The following is a 27481-nucleotide window of genomic DNA, read 5'->3' as shown; positions in this document are numbered from 1 at the left end:
TGCCATGTTCAGGCTGATGATGGTGGTGTTCAGGATGGTTTCTTGGCACACCGTGGGCTCCTTAGGACCACAGCCTGCTTCAGTACTTTTGGTAACCCTGTTCATCCCATCACATTACATGTTTAGTTCAATGTACTAGAAATGGCCTCCACAATCACCAGATCTCAGTCCAATAGACCACCTTCGGGATTTGGTGAAAACGGGAAACGTGCAACCAGCTGCATGCTGCTATTGTGTAAATGTGAAAATCTCAGAGGAATTCCAGCACTTTGTTGAATCACTGCCATGAAGAATTAAGGAAGTTCTGAAGGCAAGCGTAGGTCCAACCCACAACTAGACAGGCACACCTGATAAAGTGATCAGTTTAGTTGATCTCCCTTTCAAGTTATCTGTTCAAGCATTCCTGCATCAATCCCATGTCTTCTGCTAATTTGCAGATCGATCCCTGTTTGTCCCATTCTGACCAAAACAAAAATCCATTAAACAATCTAATTTTGCATTCACCTAAAAAAAAAACTTTGCAAATAATCCTGCTCCTTTGATATGCTATGAGTAGGCACCTGATGACACATGCTGCACTTTAGTTCATTTGCACCAAAAGCTCTTCCTCAGATGCCTTAGGATGTAATAGTAGAAGTTTGCATCCATTAATGGTGAACAACCCAGTGAATCTAACAAAGAAACCATTAACACGCTCCCGGTGAAAGCTCCTGCTGGCTTCATGTTTCCAAACTTAAAACTTCTATTTGTTTTCTGTCTTGCTGTCAGAAACTCAGTTCTCATCATTAGCCTTGACCATCGTAAATGAAAAATGGAGAGATTCTTGTACAGCACTTTCTACTCTACCACTCAAATATATACAACATGTCTAACTCACCCATTAACACCGGCACTTTTTTCCATGCTTTTTCTACCCACGTGCCTTCTATCCAATCAAGATTTCAGACAGCAACTTGGGGTGGCTGTAGCTCAGGAGGTTGAGTAAGTCATCTACTAATTAGGAGGTTGGTGGTTCAATCCCTGACACTGCTGCAGTCTACATGCCAAATATTCCTGGGCAAGATGCCATTCCTAAGTTGCTCTTCAGTGCATCCATTGGACATATGAATGTTTGTGTGAATGTTAGACAAAAAGCACTTGCATTAAAAAAGTGCTTGACTGAATGAAGCAACTTGTTGACTACTCAGGAAGTGCAGAAAAGAACCAGTTCATTTATCATGTACCACTCTAGTCTACTTCCACAGACCACCCTGTTCTATGCAAGCAGTCAGAAAGCTCCACTGGAAGCTTTGATATACAAGGAGATGAGCTATATGTAAATCAGAGGTGTGGTTTTTTTTTTTTTTTTTTTTTTTTGTCTCTATACATGTAGTAGTAGAACCTTCTGACCACAGCTTATGTTAAAAAAAGTGTAAGCTTGGAAACACTCACCCAGAACTAGAGTAGGCCAGTTGGCAATTCGGGCCTTCAGACCTTGATGGAAGATTTCATGCAGAAACATGATGGTCTCACTTCATAGCGAAAGAGAGGGAGAGGGAGAGAGAGAGAGAGAGAGAGAGAGAGAGAGGAGTGAGTTCAATTCACCAAGAATGAGTTTAGTAGTATAACTATAAGGCCAGGAAGGCCGCAAGAAGGATCTAGGTTTGGTGCGTTACACCTAGACAGTTTATAGAAGCCGTTTGCTAACCAGGCTGGCAAGTGTTAGCTGATGACTTACTACATTCTCATATTTGTTCAGAAATTGATGTGTGACATCAGTATTTTATATCTAGTATATAGTTTATTACAAACTTTATTATAAACTATTACAAACAGCTGAAATACAGGATTTGTGTGAAAAGTTACGCAAAACAAAAAAAAGAGAGTTGCACCTGTTGAGGAAGATGCTGCTAACATCATCATGGCGAATGGGAGGTTTCTTGGAACTGGCAGCCATGCGGAGCGGCCTAAGGAAGCAATTCACCAGGATGGAAAGCTGCTGCACGTATTCTGTCTCTGCTTCCACCATGTTGAACACAATATGGTTCCTCTTCCTCATGCTCTCAGCGTGAGGGGAACAGATATAGTCCTGGACAATGATTTTCCACTTCCTCCGACACAGCCAGCCACGCATGAAACTCTGCACCTGTATAGCCATTGCACACTAAGTTTCTCTCACAACCTTGTCTCTCTACATTTTAATATGCAGTTACAATTCTTTACCATTTTAATTTTTTTAATATCGGGGTCTTCCTCGTCTTGGTTGTTCTGGTGCGGCTGCATCCTTTCCTTGGCTTTGTTCAATACTGTAATCTGCAACAACACAACAACAGCGTCCATATGAAAAAATGTGCAAAATATAACAAAATATAAAACATTCATGGGAACATTTTAAAAGGTAAAAAAAAGAAAAATCCCAAATAATAGGCCCCAGAATCAGTGGAGTCCTGCTGTGATTTAATTTAGGAATCTGCATGCTTTGATTTTAGAGTGCATGTGGGTGCCTGTGTGTGACAGTATGTGCATTTATGTAGCCATGCAGATGCACTCATGCATACTTCTGCTTTGAGCCTCTCAATCTCTGTGTCCTGGTCCTCCAGCTGAGTACGAAGCTGATTGGCTGCAACCTTCTCAGTCTCCATGATCTGGTCCAGATGGATGTACTTCTGCATCAGGATGTCACGTTCAATGATGATACCAGAGTAGCTAAAAGGAGCACAGGAGGACAGTACTGAAGTCGGTTAGTGTGGTAATTTAACATGTACAGAGAGCTTTGTGTGCCAATTTGTTTTAGTTATAGACTTAAACGAATGATCAGGCAGTAACCTGATATTATTGACACCTGCAGTAATATGTCATTGTGGGCAAGTAGAGGCATACTTTCTACTGAATGTTACACTAAAAATAGGAAAGACACAGAAAGTGAGACCAGAGAAAAACAGAGGTCGAGTTACGAGATCAAGTCTGTGATGTAACCATGCAGCACTACAGCACCAGTGTGACCTAAATGTGAACCGCTGCGAGCAGAAAGAACACACACTTGCACACAAATGCACACAGGCATGTTAAACAAATATGGAACAACATGAGGTAGTAGTGTCAAATCTGCATAAACACACAAAAAGAGCAGAAGGTAGAGTTTGAGTCGCACTTTTCAGCACAGCACATTTTCTCACAAAAAGTGTAGGAACAACAAGATGAAATTGTGGAACATTTTTACTACAAGATAATAAGAAAGAAAAGATTTTCATTGTAGTGGAAGGTAGTGAAACAAACAGCATTATCATGTACATACATATTTCATTACAAATAAAGGCCCTGTGTTGTCAGTTTTACCATCAAAATGTACCAGAAGTATCAAGAGTAACTTCTGCAGTATTATGTTACACCTAACATTATAAGAAATGTCTTCATCCCTGAAATGCCTTCATTTGATCCAAAACACAAAACAATAATACCTAGAAAGAAAGACAACATTTCTCTCAGGAACAGAGAGGGGGGACAGTCCAGTCTCTATTCTCTATTCTGCACACCTCAGAATTCCACTGAATTGTGCTAACAGCACACTTTACTTTTTGAGGTTCTCCGAATCTCACTCGCACTGACTAAGCTGTAAAACTGTGAGGAACCTTGGAGTCATTTTTGACCAGGACATGTCCTTCAATGCATATATTAAACAAATATGTAAGACTGCTTTCTTCCATTTGCGCAACATCTCTAAAATTAGAAATATCCTGTCTCAGAGTGATGCTGGAAAACTAGTTCATGTATTTATTACTTCCAGGCTGGACGACTGTAATTCATTATTATCAGGAAGTCCTAAAAACTCCCTGAAAAGCCTTCAGCTAATCCAAAATGCTGCAGCAAGAGTACCGACAGGGACTAGAAACAGAGAGCATATTTCTCCTGTTTTGGCTTCCCTTCATTGGCTTCCTGTTAAATCCAGAATTGAATTCAAAATCCTGCTCCTCACATACAAGGTCTTAAATAATCAGGCCCCATCTTATCTTAATGACCTTGTAGTACCATATCACCCTATTAGAGCACTTTGCTCTCGCACTGCAGGCCTACTTGTTGTTCCTAGAGTATTTAAAAGTAGAATGGGAGGGAGAGCCTTCAGTTTTCAGGCCCCTCTTCTGTGGAACCAGCTTCCAGTTTGGATTCGGGAGACAGATACTATCTCTACTTTTAAGATTAGGCTTAAAACTTTCCTTTTTGGTAAAGCATATAGTTAGGGCTGGATCAGGTGACCCTGAATCCTCCCTTAGTTATGCTGCAATAGATGTAGGCTGCTCGGGATTCCCATGATGCATTGAGTTTTTCCTTTCCAGTCACCTTTCTCACTCACTATGTGTTAATAGACCTCTCTGCATTGAATCGTACTTATTATTAATCTCTGTCTCTCTCCCAACCGGTCGCAGCAGATGGCCGCCCCTCCCTGAGACTGGTTCTGCCGGAGGTTTCTTCCTGTTAAAAGGGAGTTTTTCCTTCCCACTGTCGCGAAACTGCTTGCTCATAGGGGTCATATGATTGTTGGGTTTTTCTCTGTATCTATTATTGTAGGATCTACTGTACAATATAAAGCGCCTTGAGGCGACTGTTGTTGTGATTTGGCGCTGCATAAATAAATTTGAATTGAATTGAATTAAGCTACCCTCCATAACTGGACGAGTAAATGGTGGATAGAAAGTAATTATGTACTTACATGATGGATGCAGGTTGCTGATGAACTACAAGGATAAGTTACTTTAGTTGTTGTTAAACTGAAGTGTTAAGCAGTTATTTTATACTTTTAGTGCAAGTTTTCAAGGAAACTAATACCTAGACTACTTTTGTGCTTACATTTGGCTTATAGTATATTGTGTCATGGATATAATATCATATGTAAGATTAAAACAATAATCAATGGTAAGACTTTGAGCAGTAATGAAGGAGTGGTCTCTAACAGACACGTTGATGGTTTGGAGGAAATGATTACTGAAGTTAACTCAGAATCAGAATCAGTATCAATCAGGCGGAAAGAAAATTAGTATCAATAGTATAGATAGTATGTGTGATGTTTATGAGTCATTTCTTTCGCAACTGTTAAAACCTCTGAAGAAATTCATGACGTCATTACTAGTTAAGTTCCAACAGAGCTCTGACTCTTGGCCAGCATGGCTTCAGTGCTAGAGAGAAAGGTTTTTCTTATTTTTTTCAATCAGTGAGGAGTAGTACGGCTTCTTAGCTTCACAGTTGGCTTTTTTATAGAGCAAAAAAGCTTTTTTCCACAAAATAAAGATCTTCTAAATTAGTGAGATGTAATTTTTTACGCGTTACTTATGGGTTATCTACTTTAAGGTTCACGTTGAGACTCTAAAACTACCCTAGCCCTCTGATGCATAGTGGTCACTGGAGTGGACAGCTACTAAAACGTACATATCTTTAATGCATTGGTTTCTATGGTGGAACTGCATATTAGCCTCTAGAGTGCTCTCTGCTGCCATGCTCCATTGAGGTCAATTCAGTGTTCAGTTAGTGCAACTGCAAGTAAATTTCCTCTGAATCAAAGATGGCAGACAAACTGTCACCCCTGCCGACCACTGCTGGCATATCCTGTCAATCCTTCTATGCTAAAAGAGCCCAACAGGTAAAAAAAAAAAAAAATGATGATATGCAGTAACATCTAGGGAAGGATATTATCTGTTTGGAATAAGAAATTGTTGTGTCTAATATGTAGAAAACTATGATGAACCATGTGTCCAATGAAGTGGACATCATGCATTACCCACTATATTTTTTTTAACATAAGTCATAAATTGTCTCACTGTTTTTTGGGACTGTTTTGGTTATGAGTAAGCATATAATTGTTACATTTATAAACTACTCATTTAAAATATATATTTTTGTGCAGATCAGCTGTAGTTTGAGTTACTATAATAATTATTTTATCATATTTTGTAGACTTCAAATGCAGCAAAGAATAAGGCAGGGTACAGAATAGTCCAGGAAATTCCATCCAGCTCCAGTGATGATGATTTCATTGATGAGTGCAGTGATGATGAGTTCAGTGATAAGTCCAGTGATGATGAGTGGCTGCCAGAGCAGAACAGAGACATAGGAGCTACGGATGATGAAGACACAAACAGTCAGGATGCAGAAAGTGAGAACGATGAGGGGCAGGATGAAGAGGAAGGTCAGCATGATCAGGGAGCTGTGGGAGATGGGTACATGGCACCTGACCATACTCAAGCCCGCAAAAATATTTGGAAAGTCCAAGACAATGACTTTGATGGAGACTTGCCTCCTTTTCTAGGAGAGTGGAAATTGAATGTGGAGGGGAAGGATCTCATAGATTTCTTCAGACATCTGTTTCCAGCAGATCTAATTGATAATATAACATACAACACCAACTTGTATGGGAAAGAACTGTCAGTAACAGGAGAAGAGATTCACCCTCCAGCAATGCAAAAGAGGAAGACCCAGTGGGACCCCACAACCCGTGAAGCGGAGAGCAGTCACCAAAGTAGCCTGTGAGGTCAGGTTTGCCACAGGATATCACTGGCCCCAACTGACCAAGGTGAAAAATGCAAACAGATGCCATGATGTTGCGTGCACACGGAAGACCAAATACATCTGCATGCAATGCTGTGTGCCATTGTGCCCTGGATGCTTTGCAAACTTTCACACAGCCTAGCTGTGATGAACATAGAAGTGTTCGGAGATGCAGAGACTAAGATGTCAGTTTGTGTTTTCTTCCAGCATGCTAATAAGGGCTTGGTAATACTGTCCTGCATCGTTATAGAACTGTGTAGACTCAAAAATGTTTCTCTTGTTGGAGATAGTTTGCCATATTCAGGTGTAGGATTCACAGCTAGGACTGTTGATTGGTTTTGTTATTTACGTCTAAACATTGGGGCCTTATGAGTTGAAAGTTCCAAAAAAATTGCTGAGATGTTTTTCAAAGGATACAAGCAAACAAGTGTTTGTATATTTACAATAGAACACAAGGTAATTAATTTTTACAGTAAATTCACAGTATTTCATGCTAAGTGCTCGGGCGCATGTAGTCCACTGGAGTGGACAAGTTTATAACTTTATAAAAAAAACTTATTTTTGGGAAAAAAAGAGTTGGACATTTTTTTTCATGTCCTGAGAAGAATAAAAGCACTTATGAAAAAAATCTTGACCAAGGCTTTCATAATTCATGCATCAGAGGGCTTTAGAGCCCCCGAGAGCAGCCATTTGGCTTTTCTACCTTTAAAACTCGCCTTCCAGCCAAATGGCTGGTAGGTGTTTAGCTAGGCTTTAGCTTCAGCCAAGTGGAAGCTAAATTGGCTAGTCATTCATATGTAAATTAGGTTGTTACATGAGAATTCTGGAGGGGAGTGGGGGTGTGTGATTGAGGGTGTGGGGGAGCTGCTAAAAGCTGTGCACTTCCTTTTGTGTTTCATCTTGATGCATTCTCAATCATCAAGGGAAATAAATCTCCAAAAGTCACCAACTTGGAGTGTTTCAGTTTGCCATCTTAGGGAGAAATCAACACACATGGGTGTATGTCCTTTGTTGCTGAGATTTATTGATAAAAACAGTACAAAAAACCAACCATTTGTACACATATTTACAAATAATAATAAAAAGTGAGTGAGTACATTTCAACATTTTCAGCAATCACTCACAATCCTGGCACTGCCATGGTATCTGTAGTCTGCATTTACCACATGTGTATCTGTAGCAGTGAACACATCGCACAGTGGCATGATTGTTCTTGCATTTGTGTTTGACCTGACACATGGCTCTTTTTCCAGGGCTAGGTGTGGAGGGTTGTGTCCAAAGCAACTGTTCTTTTCTTGCCTTCTTCCCAGCTTCCCAACACTACCAAAAGGAAGCCAAACACTGTCACCCTTTACAACAAAACAAAGTGTGGCGTGGATGTGATGGACCAGATGGTTCGGGAGTACACTGTCTGCAGAGGAACACGGCACTGGCCAGTTGCCGTGTTTTACAACATGATTGACATGGCAGCACTGAATGCACATGTGCTGTATCAAGCATACACCGGGACGAAGGAAAGACGGGTGGACTTCCTGGTGGAGCTTGCAAGAGAGTTGGCTCACTCTCATGTAGCTGGGAAAAAGGCAAGAAAAGAACAGTTGCTTCGGGCACAACCCTCCACACCTAGCCCTGGAAAAAGAGCCATGTGTCAGGTCAAACACAAATGCAAGAACAATCATGCCACTGTGCGATGTGTTCACTGCTACAGATACACATGTGGTAAATGCAGACTACAGATACCATGGCAGTGCCAGGATTGTGAGTGATTGCTGAAAATGTTGAAATGTACTCACTCACTTTTTATTATTATTTGTAAATATGTGTACAAATGGTTGGTTTTTTGTACTGTTTTTATCAATAAATCTCAGCAACAAAGGACATACACCCATGTGTGTTGATTTCTCCCTAAGATGGCAAACTGAAACACTCCAAGTTGGTGACTTTTAGAGATTTATTTCCCTGGATGATCGAGAATGCATCAAGATGAAACACAAAAGGAAGTGCACAGCTTTTAGCAGCTCCCCCACCCCCTCATTCACACACCCCCACTCCCCTCCAGAATTCCCAGATAACAACCTAATTTACATATGAATGACTAGACAATTTAGCTTCCACTTGGCTGAAGCTAAAGCCTAGCTAAAAGCCTACCAGCCATTTGGCTGGAAGGCGAGTTTTAAAGGTAGAAAGGTAGAAGGCTGGGCAGTGCTGCTCTCGGGGGACTCTAAGTGCTAGACAGGTAAAGCCGTCTGGTGCTGGTTTAGCTCAGTGGTTGAGCTGGTAACCATATGTTACATGGCCTGAGTGGAGCAATGCAGGATTGAGTCTGACCTGCAGCCCTTTGCTGCATGGCTTTCCCATCTCTTAATAATAATACATTTTATTTAAAGGCGCCTTTTAAAATACCCAAGGACACTATACAGAACAAATGAGACAGGCATAAAAACAGGAAATAAACACACTCTTGCTCTACAGCAGGTATTTTTCAGAGTTTTATGCTACATGCCCTTCCTGATGCAACCAAGGGAAATTTGAATCGCTGGCTGGAATTAAACTAAAAACCTTTCACTTACAAGGAAATATCTAAACCACTGCAGTATGGAGCCATTAGAAAGATCAAGTCGTATACAGATGAAAATACATAAATTACAATATTTTATAACATTGTAAAAGAGTGAAAACTCTTGTCACTTCATACCTGGCCTGCTGGATGCCCCCCACCCATTCATTGCAGTCCAACTCATCCTCTGTTCGCATCTCTAGAGGTTTCTGCCCATCGTGGCCAAAATTGACCATGAAGTAGTACTATGTGAAAGAAAAGAGACAAAAAGTAATGTGACTTCATGCTTGGAAAAAAGATCTCTAATCTTAGGTCAGAGTATTTTTTTCAACAGGTTTATTCAGGCTTACAATCTAGACAATGACAGAATTATTATATGTTTTTAACTCAAGTTTAATGAAACTACATTAATGTATGTGTGCAACATACAGTCCAAATCAAAAGATTAAGACCACTTGAAAAATGGAAAAAGAAATACTATTTTGCGTGATTGGATCTTAACAAGGTTCCAAGTAGAGCTTCAACATGCAACAAGAAGAAATGGGAGTGAGACACCGACGCACTTTTAATTTCCCTTTTTAATTTCACTTGTCTTGTGAATTCTTGCTTGATGTCATTTTTTGTTGCTATTATCTTTTGTTTGTTAAAGGTCTAGTGTTGGACACATAAATAATTCAGTGACAAGGCCAGGAAACAGTCCAGATTTAAATCCAGCTGAAACTCTATGGTGGAAATCGAAAGAAATTGTCTTTGACAAGAGTCCTATAAAGCTGATCTCTCAAAAGAGAAAACTAGAACCAGCTTAAATATTATTTTTTATCAGTAAGTAAATGCCTCAAAAAGCCACTTTCCTTGTATGTCTCAAAAATTAGAGTTTTTGTGTCAAATCTGTTATTTGTTTATTGGCAACAAAGTAGAAAAGATGAATGAACATCCTCCAGCTGCGGTGATAAATTCCATAATTTAAGCCAATTGTTATACACCTTGTATACACGGACTAATGAAAATAACTGTTGGCTGCAGCCCTAAGGAACATCCACACTTGGTTCACATTTTCATATTCAGCTTCCTCGTCAGAGTTCTTGCCCCAAGTAACAGCACAAAGAGCACAAGTAACACTAAAATAGCACACAGAAAACAGACCTGCTTCCTCATGAGTGGAGGTAATAATTGGAAGAGTACAAGGACTCCACTTCAAAATGAGAATTAGTGCAAATAATACGAAGTACATACAGATGCACTTACACACATGCATCTGTAAAGATGAGGACAAAATGATTAGTATCCTCCTAAGACCTGAACGCTTCCACAGCATGCATTTTTAATTTTACTTTGCTATTTGGGCTGATTGGCACCTGATGAATGTAAAAACAAAGAATTACCACTTCTTTTTTTTAACCTAATTTTTCTTTCTGAGAAAAATGAGATCTACATATGAGGACATTCGTTTTAAATTTTGATAGAACAGTGGCAGTATAATGTCCTCGTAAGTGGATATCAGGCCCTAAGTATTTTTGTCTGGACATTCCAAAATGTCCACATCCCAATAGGAGGGTATTACCCCTAGTTTTGTCAAAATTTTCAACAAGGGCAATTCTAAACATACTAGTTTTCTTTAAAGTATTCTTATTATTGTTATTATTGTTATTATTATTTTTTCAGAAAAAAATTACTAGGGTCAACATTTTTAGCCCATGAAAATCTTTTCTGTGCAATGATGTTCTTTAGTTTGGTTATCTCCACACACAGTGTAAAACTTCAGCAAGAGTTGTCACTTAAGAAAGCCACACAGTACAGAACTCTCCTGGAAGAGGTTTGGAGTAAAAGATTGCAAAGAATCAGGAAAGAAAACTAGAGAAAAATGTGTCTTAAGACCCTTAGAACAACTCCCAAGACTTGAGCAAATGAATGAGAAAGTCGGGAATTGTATTCTCAAAGAAGACAATCCCTAGAAACCTACACAGGAATGGCTGCACAGAACAGAAAACTACACTTCAAAAGTATTTCTTATCCATTTACTAGATGCCTATGTTCAAATTATGTGATTTGCACAAAGGTGTTGACAAGGCTTGTACTTCTAGAGACAGGCAAAGATAAAGTTGCAAAATTAAACCATGACACCAATGAGTACTTTTCATGAACATGGGCGTAATTTTCACTGGCAGCCCAGTGGCACGGTGGTTAGCACCGTTGCCGCACAGCAAGAAGGTCCTGAGTTCAATTCCACCATCAGGTCTTTCTGTGTGGAGTTTGCATGTTCTCCCCGTGTTTGCGTGGGTTCCCTCCAGGTACTCTCCCACCGTCCAAAGACATGCGGCTTGTGGGGATAGGTTGATTGGATAATCCAAATTGTCACTACGTGTGAATGGTTGTCTGTCCCTGTGTGTTGGCCCTGTGACAGACTGGCGACCTGTCCAGGGTGTACCCCGCCTCTCGCCCTATGATAGCTGGGATAGGCTCCAATGCCCCCCGTGACCCTGAAAAGGATAAGCGGATGGATGAATGGACCTGGTGTCCACATATACGGACATCACATTTTTGGTTATTTAGACCCGAATACTCAATTTTGCTCTACAAGGGCCTGATATCCACTTACGAGGACATTATACTGCCACTGTTCTATCAAAATTTTAAACGAATATCCTCATATGTGGATGTCATTTTTCTTAGAAACAAAAAGTGGGTAAAAGAAAAAATCTGGTAATTCTTTGTTTTTACATTCATTGGGCCCCAATCAGCCCAAATATCAAAGAGAAATTCAAAATGCATGCTGTGGAAGCGTTCGGGTCTTAGGAGGTTAAATAAAATATGAAGTAGAAAAATGCAAATATAAAAACAAAGCCAGCTGTGTTAAAGCAAAACTATATCAAGCTAAATCGTTTCAAGACTGAACAAGGTAATCATAAACCCACTTCAACTTCTGGTTTTTAGTCATTTTACTTAGTGCTATTTAGTGCTTCTGCAGCAATTGTGGCAGCCAGCATGACTGCCGAGGACACTCAGCAGATGAGCCTGTGCATGTAAAACTTTGGGAGCGCCATGTATCTTTAAAATTAAAAAAAAAAAAACGGTCATTGTAGCGGGGCGTGGCCTGTGGTGCCGTGCTCTTGGGTGCAGGGAAGGCAGACGCACCTGCACGGCATCCACAATCATGCCCCGCCATCATATGGGACTGCGTCCTGACTCGGGGTTGGTGGTGTTGATGTGGATGTGCACAAAACAATAAAAATATACAGAACACAACTGGGTTGGATGTTCACAGTGGTGCCAAAACCCAGGACGGGAGGCACGGCAGACCCAGGACTGGGCCAGCAGAATGAGGAGCTGGCCAGAATGGTGGCCAAGCTGGCGGCCACGCAGCAGTAGCAGGTGGTGGTGGTAGCACGCCGTTGGCAGGAAGAGGGGCTAGGGATGCCTGCTCCCCTCGCGGGGGGAGGGGAGCAGGATCAGCCGGATGGCTCCCTGGCCTGGCGATGGGGGTATGTGGCGGGGCGTGGCCTGTGGTGCTGTGCAGGGAAGGTGGACGCACCTGCGCGGCTTCCACAATCATGCCTCGCCATCTTAAATATGGGACTGGGTCCTGACTGGGTTGGTGGTGTTGATGTGCACAGAACAATAAAAATGTACAGTACACAACTGGGTCATGTTCACAGTCATTCATTTGTTTGTGAAGCTAGTTTTACAGCAAGGTCTTAATGGAAAATTTCAAAAATAAATAGAAATTTGTTAAGGATTCTGTGAGCTCACAATCAACTATCCTGTGAGGTCGCTGAGCCCCTTCTGCATTTAGAGAAAATGTCTCCAGGTTTTCTCCCACTTTGCCTCTGCAATCTAAGGCTGAGATCTTTGCAGTTTTAGAACTCTGATCACATTTTTCTGAGTATAATCTGGATGTATGATTATAATTATGCACATGGTTTTTGCTGATTTTTTCTTTACATTAGCATTAGCTGGCCGTCCAGTTGATATAGATTGCTGCTGCCTCTGCGGTAAAAGACTGCCTAACTTCTCATTTACCTAACACTGGTAAGCTCATAAACATAAGGGACCCTACGGGCTCAGGAGGAAAAAAAATACAACAAAACGTTTAAAAAAAGAATTATCCAGGAGTGACACAAACTTTCAATAGGCAATATGTTAAAAGTAGAAACTGCAGAGGTGCATTCACATGACAAACTCTGTTTTTTATTTAATAAATTAATATGAATTCAAAATAAATTGCTGTTTTTTCTCAAGGACAACTTAACCCAATACGACTGCAGAAATTTGAACATGGTTATGCACTAATTTTCCAGGAAAATTACTATTTTATTAATTCAGCGAAATACGATAGATTTTCTCTGAGGTCAGGCAGTAGAGATCATCTACCAATCCGGAGGTAGGAGATGAATCTCTGGCTCCTCCAGCCCATACATGGGTATGTTACTAAACTGAGTTGTATTTAAGTCATTATAGTCTGTATTTGCCAAACATTAAGTCCTTAACAAAGTCACAACCCTCTAATCCATGAGATATGGGTCAAATAAACATATAAATTACTTGCTGAATATCAGTTTTTTCCTTTCCTATGTCTGACAATATAGTTTGCTAAAAGGGTGCCACAGAGAGAAAGCAGGTCTGTATAGTAATGATGTAACAAAAAGCGGGTGAGGGACACTTGCTAGCGTGTGTCGGCTACAGACCAGAGAGGCTTAAGGGCTTGTTTGTGTGCGTTGGGGGGTAGGGTGGGGGTTACATAACCATCAAGGCTTGTGCAGCATCCTTGCATTGCTAATGCGGCTTCCCTGGTCACAAGCCTGCTTTAAGCACAAGGATAACAATAAGTGAGACGAACAGACGGACAGGGACAGACAGAGTGAGAAATAGGGAGCTGTAAGCTGCCTTGCCCTGCATCGAGCATCACCGCGTTCACTCACAAAAAAACACTTCATCAGTCTGCTATGCACAGATGCAAACATGAGAGCTCCCGCTTACAGCCAGGACCACTTTCAACACGACCTGACCTGCAGGACAATGGTGCTGTGTTACTTCCTTCGTCTCTCTGAGGACATAAGCTGCGGTCTGGGCTACTTTTTATACTATGCAATACATATTTGTGTGGTTTTCACTACAGTTATTTTCATGAATCATTGTCTTTAAATTATATAAAAAATATAATAGACATTAACTATATTATTAGGATGTCATTAAAATCTGTTTTTCAAAGATAATATCATCTGTGTATAAAGAGTATAAATAATTTTATTTAATGTGTAATTAAATAAAATGTCAATAAAATGTCAAGGTAATTACAAAAACACCTTTGGGACTGAGAAATTCACATGTACCCCACTCAATTCATTAAAAAGTGTTGAAATGAAGATGAAGCAGTGTGCTTGTGTCACACATGGAAGATTAAAGTAAATATTTAGTTGATCTGAGCTAAGGTAACTTCTTGTCTCATTTTTTGGCTAACATTTCAGCTGTCCCAGGTTGTAATAAGTAGCTGCTGTTTGTGAAGAGAGGCCTTCGTTAGTTAGAAAAGTGATTCATAAGCACTAATTCTAATAATAAGTCAGCTAAAGTGGTTATAAACTGGAAACCGGTCTCAGTGTTTAAACACTCACAGAAATAAAACACAACACAGTGTTTTTGTGACATTTAGCTTGTTTCTGAACTTAAACTGACATGAACAGGAGTTAGGAGTTATGATTGCTAAACTCAGTAATGCAACAATTATGAATGCTCAGAAAACTAGAAAATGGGAATATTTGATGATTTGTATTAGAAAAGACTACTAAAAAACTTGATCTCATGTTATTGCACTTTTTAATGCTATTAAATGAGCAAAAATGCACACTCATTAAATGATCAACCTACATTGTGGTTATAAAAATTACTGTTGAAATAGATCAAATAGATTTTCTATTAAAGCTCAGTTACAAACAGTTTCTCTATTCCCGAATGTCTGTCAGTATGAGTGGATCTCCCTAATATGGTCCACACAGTGCACTTCCATTTCTAAGAAGGAGCCAATCAAAAAAGGCAAGAGGAAAAGAAGAGTTGCGGGGCAGCACCCAAGCTTTGGTTATTTTGTACTCTGAATCATCCAAAGCTACCTTACTAGAATCCAAGAATAAAAATATTGAGGTAGAAATAAGCATTACAGATCAAGCATTATGATCAAACACAGGATTTACATCACAACTTCACTGTGCAAACACATACCAAGGAGGACTGTGCCATATTTAAAATACGTACATTGTTTTGGACTTTTTCACTTAACTTATTTTGAAGAAATTACACTAGGTTTTGTTGTTATTTGGTTACACGTGTACCATACTCATAGAAAGGCAGTAGAGTACAGTAAAAGGTAGTCTCCCAATAGCACAGGTAGCACTAGTGCGTAGCAGCATCCATGTGTGAGATGCAGTTGTGTTGACTTGGTATTCAGACAGTGACTGCAGGCAAAACAACGAGCAAGGATGCTATTCTTAGTCTAGCACAGCATCATCCTAGAGCAGTACCACATGTCGGATACAAACTCACAAACAGAAAGTATTACATATTCACAGCAGAATCAATTTTCATTATTTAAAAGCACACTAGTGTGATTTATCACATTTAGCCTTTAGCCTCAGTTAAATATCCTTTCAAGAAAACGTCCATATTTTCATATCTCTGATTGTGTAACGTCAAACTTACTGTATGTCCCATTTCACCAACTACCAACTTCATCACTATGGAAACACATCAGTCAAGTGGCACATAGGTGAGGCTATAATGGGCAGCAGCATTAGCATTAAGCATGGTGAGAAGGGGGAAGAAAAAAAAGATCTTTTAGTTGCTTTATATTTTCCTACTACTAACTATAGTACAAACGGTTTTAGCAATTATTTTAATATTATTTGACAGTTCATTTTAGCCTCTTTCAGCTCATTGTTCTGATTTATATTGGTGATTCTAAATTGCCCACGAGTGCGCATGGTCTCTCTGTGTTAGCCCTGCAACCAACTGGCCACCTCTCCACGGTGTATCCTGTATGTGGCAGGAGTATCAGAACAGTTGAGACACATTTTTTCTAAACACCGCGTCTCCGTGGCTTTTAAACCCCAAAACAGGATGCCCCCAAAATTGGTCCCTGACATATGCCTGACATATAGACTTTAAATCACAAAAGAATACAACAATGAACACAACTCCCTTTGTGTGACTTGTTTAATAGGTTTCTCTTGAAATTTCTGCTGTTTAAATAGTGACAGAATTATTTACTAACTAAAACTGCTATACATAATTCTTACTAATGGTTCGTATGTTTTTATAAGCACTGTAAATGTTTGTATTTATTTAGTTAGTTAGTTAGTTAGTTAGTCAGTCAGTAAAGTTAATAACTAACTTTAATGACGGTGTTCTTTCTCAACTTTTACTAAGTAATTCTTGTGAATGATGGTGTAACTTTTCATATCTAAAAATACTCACCATTTAATAGTGTTGCATAAGTATAGTTGAGCAACTGCCAGTTTTAAGACAAACCAGAAACGAATTATTTTATAAGTATATTTGAATGTAAACGTGTATGCATTGAGTACAAAAGGGACACAGTTTCGAATGAAAATACTTTTTAAGTATAATTAGGACATAACACTTCATTTTAAGCGCAAAAGCTTTAAACCTAAATTCATCAAAATTACCTGGTGGGATATTCCACCATAAGTTAAAGGTTGTATCATGAAGGATATCTAATTACCTTCTGAATTCCTGATAGCTAGAGTTTTGGGAGGGAAAATAAAGAAACGCTGAGCAAGACTCATGACACCGTGTATGTGTGGTGAGGACTTTTTAAAGGGACTCAAGAAAGACAGAAATGAAAGAGCAAAGAAAATTGACGGTTTTTCACGCTAAAAGCACGTTTACCGTGGGACGCACCTGCTGCTTCTCAATAGCATCCTTGCTGATGGCGGACACTTTGGACGCCGGCGCCCTCTCGCATGTGCATCCCTCCAGCAGGTATATACCTGAGGGCCGTGCGCTCTGGTCGTTCTCGAAGTAGAAGAGCACATTCTGGTAGAGGGCGAAGTACTTCTCAGCCCAGCGACTGTTCTCTGTGGTCTTCTTGCTCAGGTAGCCGCGCTTGGTCCCCTCTTTGCGCGCAACCACTGACAGATACAGAGCGTGGCCCTCATTGTACCGCACGCTCTTCTGCATTATGTTTACACTGAGTCCTGTCCTTATTTTGGTCCCAACTTCAAAGAGCAAACATATGTATCACATCACGCATCCTCGATATCGCTACCGTTATCTCTACCGGATGGATACTGAAGAGAAAGTGGTTAACATCTCAACTGCAGAAAAAGGTAATCCAGGTTTACCATGGCATAAAAAGTTGGAGAGTGCACCACTCTTACCAGACTGTCAAATACACGCTCCAGTGTCAGCTGAACCGTTGAAAAGCAGCACCGCTTCAACACATCTCCATGCTGCAAAGTTCGGACATGACCTAGAAAGCCAGTGTGTTTCTGTCCTGGTGGTTAAAAAAATGAGGAAAACGACGGAGTGTGTAGTACCGCCAACAACAGCACACAGAAATAGACTCAGTGAACAGACGGTGAAAACAGAATCACGACGGACATCAGCGCTAATCGGCTTTGACATCAACTTAGATCGCCGCAGCCCGCGCGCTGCTCTCTGAGCGCGGAGCCTCGCAGGAGTTCCATTTAAGCAGCGCAAACCAAAGTGCACCAAAGTTTACACACCCACAGTTTTACACAGCACACGTTTCGCTGTGAAAAAACAAAAAAAAGACGTCCCTGCTGAGGAGGGCTGGTTCCCGCTTTGCTCAGGTCCAGTTTGTTGGTTCTCTCAGGTGGATAGTGATATTTTTCATGAAATCTGCCTCCTTTAGAGGTTTGGTATAAAATTGTTCGCAGGTTTGTTGACATCAAACTTGGGGATTTTTTTTTACTCAGCAGTTTGGATATTGGTGCCCATATTAAACCGGATAAATCTTGTAGCCTACTTTTTTCTCCAAATGCCTCTTTTTGGTTTTTGATGACCAAAAGCAAGCAATTTTGTCAAAACAAGAGACCAAAGTATATGTAAGGTGTATTGCTATTAAGTGTGTGTGTGTGCAATACACCTTACAAAGTATATGTAAGGTGTATTGCTATTAAGTGTGTGTGTGTGTGTGTGTGTGTGTGTGTGTGTGTGTGTGTGTGTGTGTGTGTGTGTGTGTGTTGGGGGGGAGGTGGGGGTCCGTTACCAGCTATTTCAGCCTAATTTTGTTACATTTACATGAGCATTATTCCCTGACCTCTGAAATCAGCAAGGAACCTAGAGTTGGTTGTGTAACAAAAATTCCAGCAGACCAACAGTTTCAAACCAGGCTGTATTGGGGTTTTTGAGACAAACAGCACACGTTAAAAACCCATGTCAGTTTGAACTTCAGTTCATTTTGACCATGTCTGTGGTTCCTACCTAAACTAGTGCCATGTGTGGCTGATTGATGTTTATGTTAGGGAGCAGTTGATCAGGTATACCTAACAAAGTGGCCAGAGAAATGGATATGTGCAAATCACAATAGCATGATAAACAACTCTGGTGATTTATTTCAACTTAGTCATGTGGCTCTATGAGTAATGTTAATTGCAGTCCTCCAAAACATTTGGTGAAATTTGTTCCATGAAATAGCAAGTATTGCAGTGACTTTTCAAAGGTCTGACTGATAGTCTGACTGATATACATTTCAGACTCCAAATCACCTAAATCAAAAGCAAACCTACTTACTTATTTCTCAGATTATTTCTTTTACAAAATAAGTTGTTATACTAAGTGATGTCTAAGCATAAGTGTATTTGTATCAAGATTTGACCTTTAAAATCAACATATCACTTTGAGCACTTGTGTTCTCAAGGAGTCTTAAAATATAACAAAATAAATATTTATCACTCTTATGGAAGTTCCCTTTAGAGTAGATATGCCTTCAGCACTAATAAGTGTGTGTGTGTCTCTGTGTGTCCATTTCTAACACACATTTGTAAGGTGGACAAAAGCAGAAGTTTCTATTTTTATAAAGTGGTTATTTGCATCAAAAGATGGCTGTTGAAAGTCCCATCCAGCCTGAAACAGATGTTGTAATGCTTTAGTAGTCAGTGTTTGTATGTGTCGCACACATGCAGAGACAAATGACTGACGGAGTTAAGGTGCCACAGACTTTGCATTTCACTTGTGTGCGTAGATCTCTGTTCAAAATCTCTTAGGAAACCTCTTCTTTATGTCAGACTGACAAAAAGTAAAAAGCAGTTCCTGTATTTTATTTTTTTAAATTTCTTTTATTTAGGATAGTTTTGTAAGCACACTGTATAATTTCAGCTAGCTCTTGTCTATTTTTTATTTTTATTTCATCCATCTTCTTCTGGTTTCAGGGGTGCTGGTGCCATGGGGCAAGAGGCAGGGTACACCCTGGACAGGGCTAACACAGAGAGACAGACAACCATTCGCACTAACATTCATATCTAAACCCAATTTAAAATCACAAATTTACCTTACTCCACTATCTGCATATCTCAGGACTGTGGGAGCAGTCACAGTACCTGTAGAGAACCCACACAGACATAAAAAGGACATGCAAACTCCATGCAGAAAGGCCCACCAGAAAAGAAAGAAAGAAAGAAAGGCCCCAGTCGGATTGTAAATTTGGACCCAAGACATAGTTGCTATAAGGGAAAAGTGCCAAACACTGCACCACCTCCGCCCTTGTTGGATTTGTTTGTTAGTTTAAAGTTAAATAATATATTTTTTATACCTAGTTTTAGTTTAATCATCTATGTCTACTTTCAGTTATTACAGATTATTTTATCAAAAGGCACAGTGAAACAGAGCCAATGCCTGTGTAATCTGTTAGGCAGCTTAGCATCAGTTACCATGATGAAGTCTAACTCCACTCCACTCTGCATTGACCTGTTAAAAAGGTTATATTCTGAGAGGGGTCAAAATAGTACTGTAAAATAATAGAAATTTGAATAACATCATGGAGCAGCTATGGTTAGCACTGTTGCCTCACAGCAAGGTCCTGACTTCAATTTTACCATCAGATCAGGGTCTTACTATGTGGAGTTTGCATGTTCTCCCGTGGTCCCCGTGTTCTCTCTGGGTACTTCAGCTTCCTCCCACAGTCCAAAGACATGGAGTGGGGGGAGGTGAGGTTAGGTTAATTGATAATTCTAAATCGTCCATAGGTGTGAATGTGAGTGTGAAAAGTAGAAAAACACTGCCACTGTTTGATTTTTTTTGTTATTAAAAATCTAATTTAATCCATATTTGTTCTATTAAAATTACATACAACCCACATAAACTGTCAGCAAGACTCTGTTCAAGGTGCTTTATATTATAAATCTAAGATCTTACAATATTAGAAAGAAACTCCCTCAAGCACATGGAACCCCACAACCAAGCTACTGGCAATAGAGTGAATGAAAAACTCCCTTTTAACAAAGAAAAAATCTCAGGCAGAAGCAGCCTCACGAAGGGGCGGCCATTCCCCACAACCAGTCGGGGGTGAGGGGAAAGAGAGAGAGAGCAGAAAGAAACAGGACAAAAGACACACTATGGAAGAAATAGCTTAGTTTAATAGTTTAATAAGTATTTATGATGTTTAATAAGTATTTTTGATTAAATATAGTAGAGGTTTATAAATACATAGAAGCGAAAAGAAATGAATGAAAAAGAAACAGTATATCATGGGAGGCCTCCCAACAGCCTAAGCACAATGCAGCATAACTGAGTGAGGGTTTTGAAAATTCTAGTAACCACAAGTAAACCTACAATGAGAGAATGAAGTCCTCTTTTTGGATAGTAAGATACTACAAGGTCTTTAAGATATAATGGGTCCTAATTATTCAAGATATAGTATATGAGGAGATGGATTGTAAATGCAGTTCTGAATGAAGCCAATAATGAGAAGCTAATAAGGGAAAAATGTAACTGGAAAAACTGTAGAAAGTATTTTCTATGTATTTGCACCTCTGTGTGTGTATGTGTTTGTGTAATTTCTCCTAGTTGTATTGCCTTTTAACTCTTCCTTAAATCTATGTTTATAATGATCAACTGGTAATGCTGAAGTGTTTTAGTAAGCACTTTGTAAGCACATTCTTTTCCCCCTAAAAAGGTAAAAAGTGAGAATTAATGAATGTGTTGAGACTGAAAGTAAGGCATTGATATTGCACATACATAATCCCCGCTTTTGTAAACAGCCGACTATGAAGTCCTGGTGAGCTAGCCCATTAACTCCTGAGGTAGATTAACCTCATCCTGTCATGTCTGATCAGTTTCAGAGCATTAAAAGGCCACATCTGACTACTGTGTCCACAGGCAGACAGTGGCAATGCTGACAATTGGGGGGAAAAAGTCCCTTTGCAGCTTAATATCATGAGCAGAGCTACAAGGGGAAGAGCAAATAGGCAAACAAACCCTGTGAGGTTAAAGGAGTGGACAAGGACATGTTGCATCAGCGCCTGCCGTTAGACACATAGTGCTCAGTTTAAATTGTATTTAGCTTGGAGGGGAATACTGCTTATTCTGAGAATTTGTAAGCTTAAAAGCAGTATAATCATCACACCAACTGTCAGAACACACCTTTGTTATACACTGTAGCAGTATGCTGTAATAAATGTACAATTTTGAATGTACATCAGTGAAGCTTTTCCTCTACTAAATGGCTAAGAACCTGTATCATTTAGAATAAAAAGCTAAACATTATACAGCAAAGACTATGTGGGCAAGCTAACAAATTATTTTTATGCACTGTGGGTACCTTAATAACTAACAAATGTACTGAAAGTGTTCTTTTATCTTTACACAACATCTGCTGTTGGATAATTCATATTGTACATTGTTTACACCTTCCATCAGCAAAGGAGAGTGAAACAGGTAGCAAGACTGTATAATCCATTGCATGTCTCTTTGTGTTCATGTACAATGTAAACAGAGGCATTTATGTACTCATAAAGACAAGGTTTTACAGCGTTATCTTAAAATAATAAAACAGTAATAATTGTTTACTTTTATTATGGCTGTTTTGTTTGGGGGTTTATGCATGGAAGTTGTTCATTGTTAGAAAAGAGTTACTTTATTACACATCTAACAGATGTCTAGAGTTCAGAGGTGGGTTTTTGTAGTGATGATAATAATGATGATGGCAAACAGAAAAAAATAAAGCTGTTAAAGTGCTGTTAAAATAGTCTTCACCACAAGTAACTCTCTTTTTAATTTCTCTTTTGAAGTTATGAAAACTGTTGAGTATGTATACAGAGCCATGTGTAGGCTCATTTTTGTCAGCCAAAATTATTTCTTAATTTCAGCTTTCCCTTCATCAAAACTGTAAGAGCACTGTGAAGACCCTCTGCATGCACCTCCTTCACTATATCCATAAATTTTCTGTGTGCCGTTCCTTCTTTCCTTCTGCCTGTCAAAATAAAGTAAAATGTTTTTTACATTTTAGGCAGTAAAATACACCATGCAAGCAGCATTGCATGGTGGGTGGTCCTTAGTGGGGCCATACAGAGTTTTAATACTCTCTGTAGATCTCCATCTGACAACTTTAGATATAGCCGGCAAAGGATTAAGGAGGATTACTATTTACTACATGCCTACCACTATGCCTGAAACATATACTATACATCTCTAAACATTACTGACCATAATCTGTATCCATATGTTATTGGGAAAAAGTGTAATAGCTTCCAGTTTTGCAGAATATATATTACTGTTTTCTTATTTCATAGCTAAACTTAACACAAAAGTTAGGAAATTTATGCTTGATCAATGTATTAAGTGTTGTAACAGTGCTTCTTGGCAATAAATCGTATACTGTTGGAAAGCCTGTTTACTTTCGCTTAAATGGTGCCACATTTGTAATGAAAATGCATTTGTGTGTTGAGCAGCAGAAGGGTGGTTTATACCCATGAAAAAATTGCCAACTGTTCCCTGCCAATGCCAAACAACTTATTCTGTTATTCACTCTTGTTTTGAGCTGCTGACACCCAGATACCGCCAATCTAGCTGTGTACCCAGGCAATCCAGAACAGACTGCACACAACTAGTCTCACAGGACTGCTAGTTAGTAGGCCTGCTATTAGTGCCTTTCACAATCAGGAATGTTTGGACTGGTGTCAACAACTTGTGCACTGGAATCTGAAGGTTGTTTTCAGCGATGAGTCCAGGTTCTGCCTATAGCAGTTGGATCATAGGTTCGATGGATGGAGAAGAAGGTGAGAAGGCTATTCTGACTGCTGGACCATTAGGGTAAAAGGTTTTTGTTTAGACAGTGTGATGATGTGGAGCAGCGTCTCCTTTCTGGAAAAACAAGTCTCATTATCATCAAAGGCAATCATAAGCCAAAGAGATATTAAGATAAGATTCTTCCACCAGTGTAATATTATGTAATATAATAACTCCATAGCCTGGGACTGATCCATCAACAGTTTCTGACCAAGCTGACAATGATTTATATGGCTCATTCTTATACTACATAACACAAACAAAGGGAATCGGTGAAAGAGAAGTTCTGGTGTTGAGCCTTGTTAGCCACATGAATTGGATATCCTCATCTTTTTTTCTCTCTGAATATGTAATATGTAATTTTGTAATGCATTTTAATTACAAATGAACAAGCGAGTTGCGCTAATGTAAAAAGATACATGTACACCTCCATAATTTCTTTGTTCTTTTCTCTTCCAAAGCAGAGTGTCAGTAATAGACCTGCTATTCAGTGAACTTAGCTATAAAGTTAGCTATAAAAAAAATCTCAAAAGTGTGTTCTTTCCCTCAAAGGGAAATCAAGCAGGTGCCTGGTTAGTCATGATGGCTAAACATACAGTGCTGTGGGTGTCTCTTGCTTCCAGCTGAGAGTACTTGTTCAGAGTGGTGATTTTCATCAGAACAGGGTAGAGAAACTGCAGGTAATAGGCACTTGTTTTTGCTGCTGTGCAGGGCTCAAACACTCCATATGGCTATATCAGGCAGCAGTTTTGTGGTTTTTGAACCACAGAGGATCCTTGCATAGGCATGCATGATAAACAACATTTACTACTGATACTGTAGAGTTAGACTGAAATAAAATTTAAAAAATGACACATTGATAAAAGAATATAAATCATGTGTTTCCTAAACACTAGTGTAGCCCAGATGAAAAAAACACTTTTACACCAATGATAAAGGAAGAGAGGGTATTATTTCCTTTATCTTAACTGTTCACATCAGAGGGGGGCACAAAGAAATACTTTTCTTTCTTATTCTCATTTAAAATATCTAGCTTTTAAAAAATAATTATCTGAATCTTACAACAAACAATTTATAGATTGATATATATATATATCAATCTAGGCAGAATTTCCGAGTTCTGAGTTCTGAGTACAATCGAAAGCACCATGACTGCAGTTTTCGTGTTGAATGTAAAAAGCGCACATGACGCTGTGACGTAGGCTAGAATCATGGCGGCAGTCAATGAGGGTCCAGGCGTGGGATTTCTGTCGTGGAAATATGTACATTATTTTTTCCTTTCTGTTGGTAGATGGTACAGTGCATTTGTGGCAAGTAAGCAAGCTAGAAGACTGGCAATCTTGCTGGGGAAGTTAGGGAAGCAACACATTAACAAGAGAATTCTGAGTAAAACCAAAGTTACTTTCTCTAGTAACTAGTTACTTTGAAAGTAACGAGTAACTTGAAGTAACTGAGTTACTTTTGATAGAAGTAACTAGTAATGCAACTAAGTTACTCATTTAAAGTTAATTACCCAACACTGATGACCAGTTTGGATTTCATACAAAAGTCTGCTGTTAAAATATCTAATGCAGTTGTTGTCACTGGGATAACACAGGTATCTGAAAAAGACGAACAGTTCATTGACCCCAGCATTGTCTATGAAATTAAGACACTCAGTAGCGTGTACACTACCAAGGTTGGGAGTAATGTTACGAAGACCTACTTAGCTGAGCTCAAGGAACTAGCTAAGCTGAGTAGCAAAGACTATGGTGAGGTGCTGAAGGAGATGATGTGTCATATTGGGGGGGGGATGTGGAAGCCATGCCACCTACCACTGAAGATCCTTCCCCCACACATGTCGAGACCACTGACGCCCCCAGCACATTCCAGAGGTTAATGGAGCATGGGGGATATGCATTTGAAGGAAGCGTTGGTCTTCCTTGATGACGTGATAGTATTCTCCCGAACCCTTGAGGAACACGAAGAAAGACTCATGAAAGTTCTCACTCTTCTGAAAGAGTTTCGGTTAAAGCTGTCACCAGAGAAATGCGTCTTCTTCCAGACTTAAGTCCGTTATCTGGGACATGTGGTCTCCAGAAATGGTGTTCAGACTGACCCTGAGAAAATTTCGGCTCTTAAAACATGGCCTGTCCCTCAGACTGTGCGAACGTTAAAGTCGTTTCTTGGTTTTGGTGGGTACTATAGAAGGTTTGTTAAAGGGTATTCCAGCATTGTGAAACCTCTCCACAACTTAACCTCGGGGTATCCACCTAGCCACAAGAAATTAAAAGAAAACTCAAGACAAAATGCACATCAGTACCATGACCCAAAGGAGTCCTTTGGAGGTCGCTGGACGCCAGCTTACCAGCAAGCCTTCATGTCAGTCATCAAAAGGCTCACCACAGCCCCTGTACTTGCCTTCGCTGATCCCCAGAAACCCTATATACTGCACACCGACGCCAGTACCACCGGGCTCAGTGCTGTGTTGTATCAGGAGCAAGAAGGCCAACTTAGAGTCATAGGCTACGCAAGTAGAGGGCTGCCACGGAGCGAAAATCGCTATCCAGCGCACAAGTTGGAGTTTTTGGCACTCAAGTGGTCAGATACAGAAAAGTTCAGTCACTATCTCTACGGCAACCACTTCACCGTGATAACGGATAGTAATCCGCTGACTTACATTCTGACTTCAGCAAAACTTGGCGCAACTAGCTATAGGTGGCTAGCAGCACTGTCCACATTCTCTTTCAAACTCCTCTACGTCCAGGGAAGCAGAATGGAGATGCGGATGGATTATCACGCAGACGACATGGAGGGCTAGCGGATGAGCTGAAATCACAAAAAGAGATTGAACGCATACAACAGTTCACTCAAGATCACCTTTGTGATCCAGACAACGTCAATGGAGTCAATCAGTCTGTTGTGAAAGCAATCTGTGAGAGGCAGTTCACCTACAGCGTCAGTCCTGACGATGAAAGAGGGGCAGATGCAGATTGTGTTGCCTTGGTGGAGGTTCTTGCAATGTCTCCTAACGCTGTACCTGATAGCTATGGGCAAGAGGAACAGTTTGGAGGTCTGCCAACCAGCCCCCATCTAACTGAGGCAGAGCTGACAGACGTGCAAAGTGCCGATCAGTGTATAAAGCATGTTATTTCCCAGATCGAACATAGAGACACACCACCTCCAACCATGCGTACACAGCCAAGACATTGTACAGGCGACGCCAAGAGGGGTCCCAGACAACCTACCAGCTTGTACTTCCAGCTGAGCTTCGCAACATAGTCCTCACCAGCCTGCATGATCATATCGGTCACACTGGACCTTGTAAGGACCAGATTTTATTGGCCAAGGATGGCTCTGGACGTGGAAAGGAAAGTGAAGACATGTGGCAGGTGCGTGTGGAGGAAGGCACAACCTGAAAGAGCGCCCCCCTTGGTCAACATTACCACAACACGACCTCTTGAACTCTTGTGCATGGACTTCTCCCTGGAAGCTGAAAAAAGTGTAACCAAGGATATATTGGTGATCACAGATCACTTCACTAAATTTGCCGTTGCTATCCCAATACCTAATAAAAGGCCCGCACAGTGGCAAAGTGTCTGTGGGAAAACTTTATGTTACACTATGGCATCCCAGAAAAGTTGCATAGTGACCAGGGTCCAGATTTCGAGTCCCGCACAATCAAGGAACTCTGTCAGGTGGCTGGTATCCACAAGATGAGGACAACCCAATACCATCCTAGGGGCAACCCGGTGGAACGATTTAATTGTACCTTGCTTGACATGTTGGGCACTCTACGTGATCAAAATAAGTCCTGTTGGCGTGACCATGTAAGACCCCTGGTCCACGCTTATAACTGCACCAGGAATGAGGTGACTCGTTTCACCCCATACGAACTGATGTTCGGACGCCAACATCAGTTACCAGTTGACCTTGCGTTCAGGAGGAACAGCACTCGTCTCACTCTGAATATGTGCAAAAACTCAAGTCACGTCTCAAAGAAAGCTACAGGCTAGCTACGGACATGGCTGCAAAGATAGCTCACAAGAACAAAATGAGGTTTGACAGATATGTAACTGCCTCAGACTTGGAGCTGGAGATCAAGTATTGGTCAGGAATGTCTGCATCTGGGGGAAACATAAGATTTCAGACAAATGGGAACACACTGTGCATGTAGTG

General features: G+C 40.2%; 2 protein-coding genes across 3 annotated transcripts in view; one reads left to right on the top strand and one right to left on the bottom strand.

Annotated features, from left to right (window-relative positions):
* Positions 1 to 17723, bottom strand: part of rasgrf2a (Ras protein-specific guanine nucleotide-releasing factor 2a) — a 48641-nt gene extending 30918 nt beyond the window's left edge. For both annotated transcript variants that reach the window (XM_085464425.1, XM_085464427.1), the window contains exons 1-6: positions 16976 to 17723; positions 9209 to 9315; positions 2538 to 2685; positions 2203 to 2292; positions 1872 to 2125; positions 1432 to 1511 (exon numbers count right to left, since the gene is read on the bottom strand). In XM_085464425.1, the coding sequence (XP_085320551.1) occupies positions 1432 to 1511; positions 1872 to 2125; positions 2203 to 2292; positions 2538 to 2685; positions 9209 to 9315; positions 16976 to 17254 (958 nt within the window). In that variant the 5' untranslated portion in view covers positions 17255 to 17723. The remainder of the gene's footprint in view (positions 1 to 1431; positions 1512 to 1871; positions 2126 to 2202; positions 2293 to 2537; positions 2686 to 9208; positions 9316 to 16975) is intronic.
* Positions 5412 to 6495, top strand: LOC146706285 (uncharacterized). Its single transcript, XM_085465091.1, has 2 exons — positions 5412 to 5608; positions 5923 to 6495. The coding sequence occupies exons 1-2, from the start codon at positions 5531 to 5533 to the stop codon at positions 6493 to 6495; spliced, it is 651 nt and encodes a 216-aa protein (XP_085321217.1). The 5' UTR covers positions 5412 to 5530.
* Positions 17724 to 27481: the final 9758 nt, after the last annotated feature.

This window comes from Copadichromis virginalis, linkage group LG7 (genome assembly GCF_057382275.1).
Source record: "Copadichromis virginalis isolate Kocher_CV1m ecotype Utaka linkage group LG7, C_Virginalis_male_GT1.1, whole genome shotgun sequence".
NCBI classification, from domain to species: Eukaryota; Metazoa; Chordata; class Actinopteri; order Cichliformes; family Cichlidae; genus Copadichromis; species Copadichromis virginalis.
This window is presented reverse-complemented; position numbering and strand designations above follow the sequence as displayed.

Excerpts from the sequence above, each read along its gene's own strand:
- LOC146706285 (XM_085465091.1), top strand. The coding sequence starts at position 5,531 with ATGGCAGACAAACTGTCACCCCTGCCGACCACTGCTGGCATATCCTGT. Across the intron at positions 5,609-5,922 it reads ATGCTAAAAGAGCCCAACAG|ACTTCAAATGCAGCAAAGAA; the intron begins GTAAAAAAAAAA and ends CATATTTTGTAG.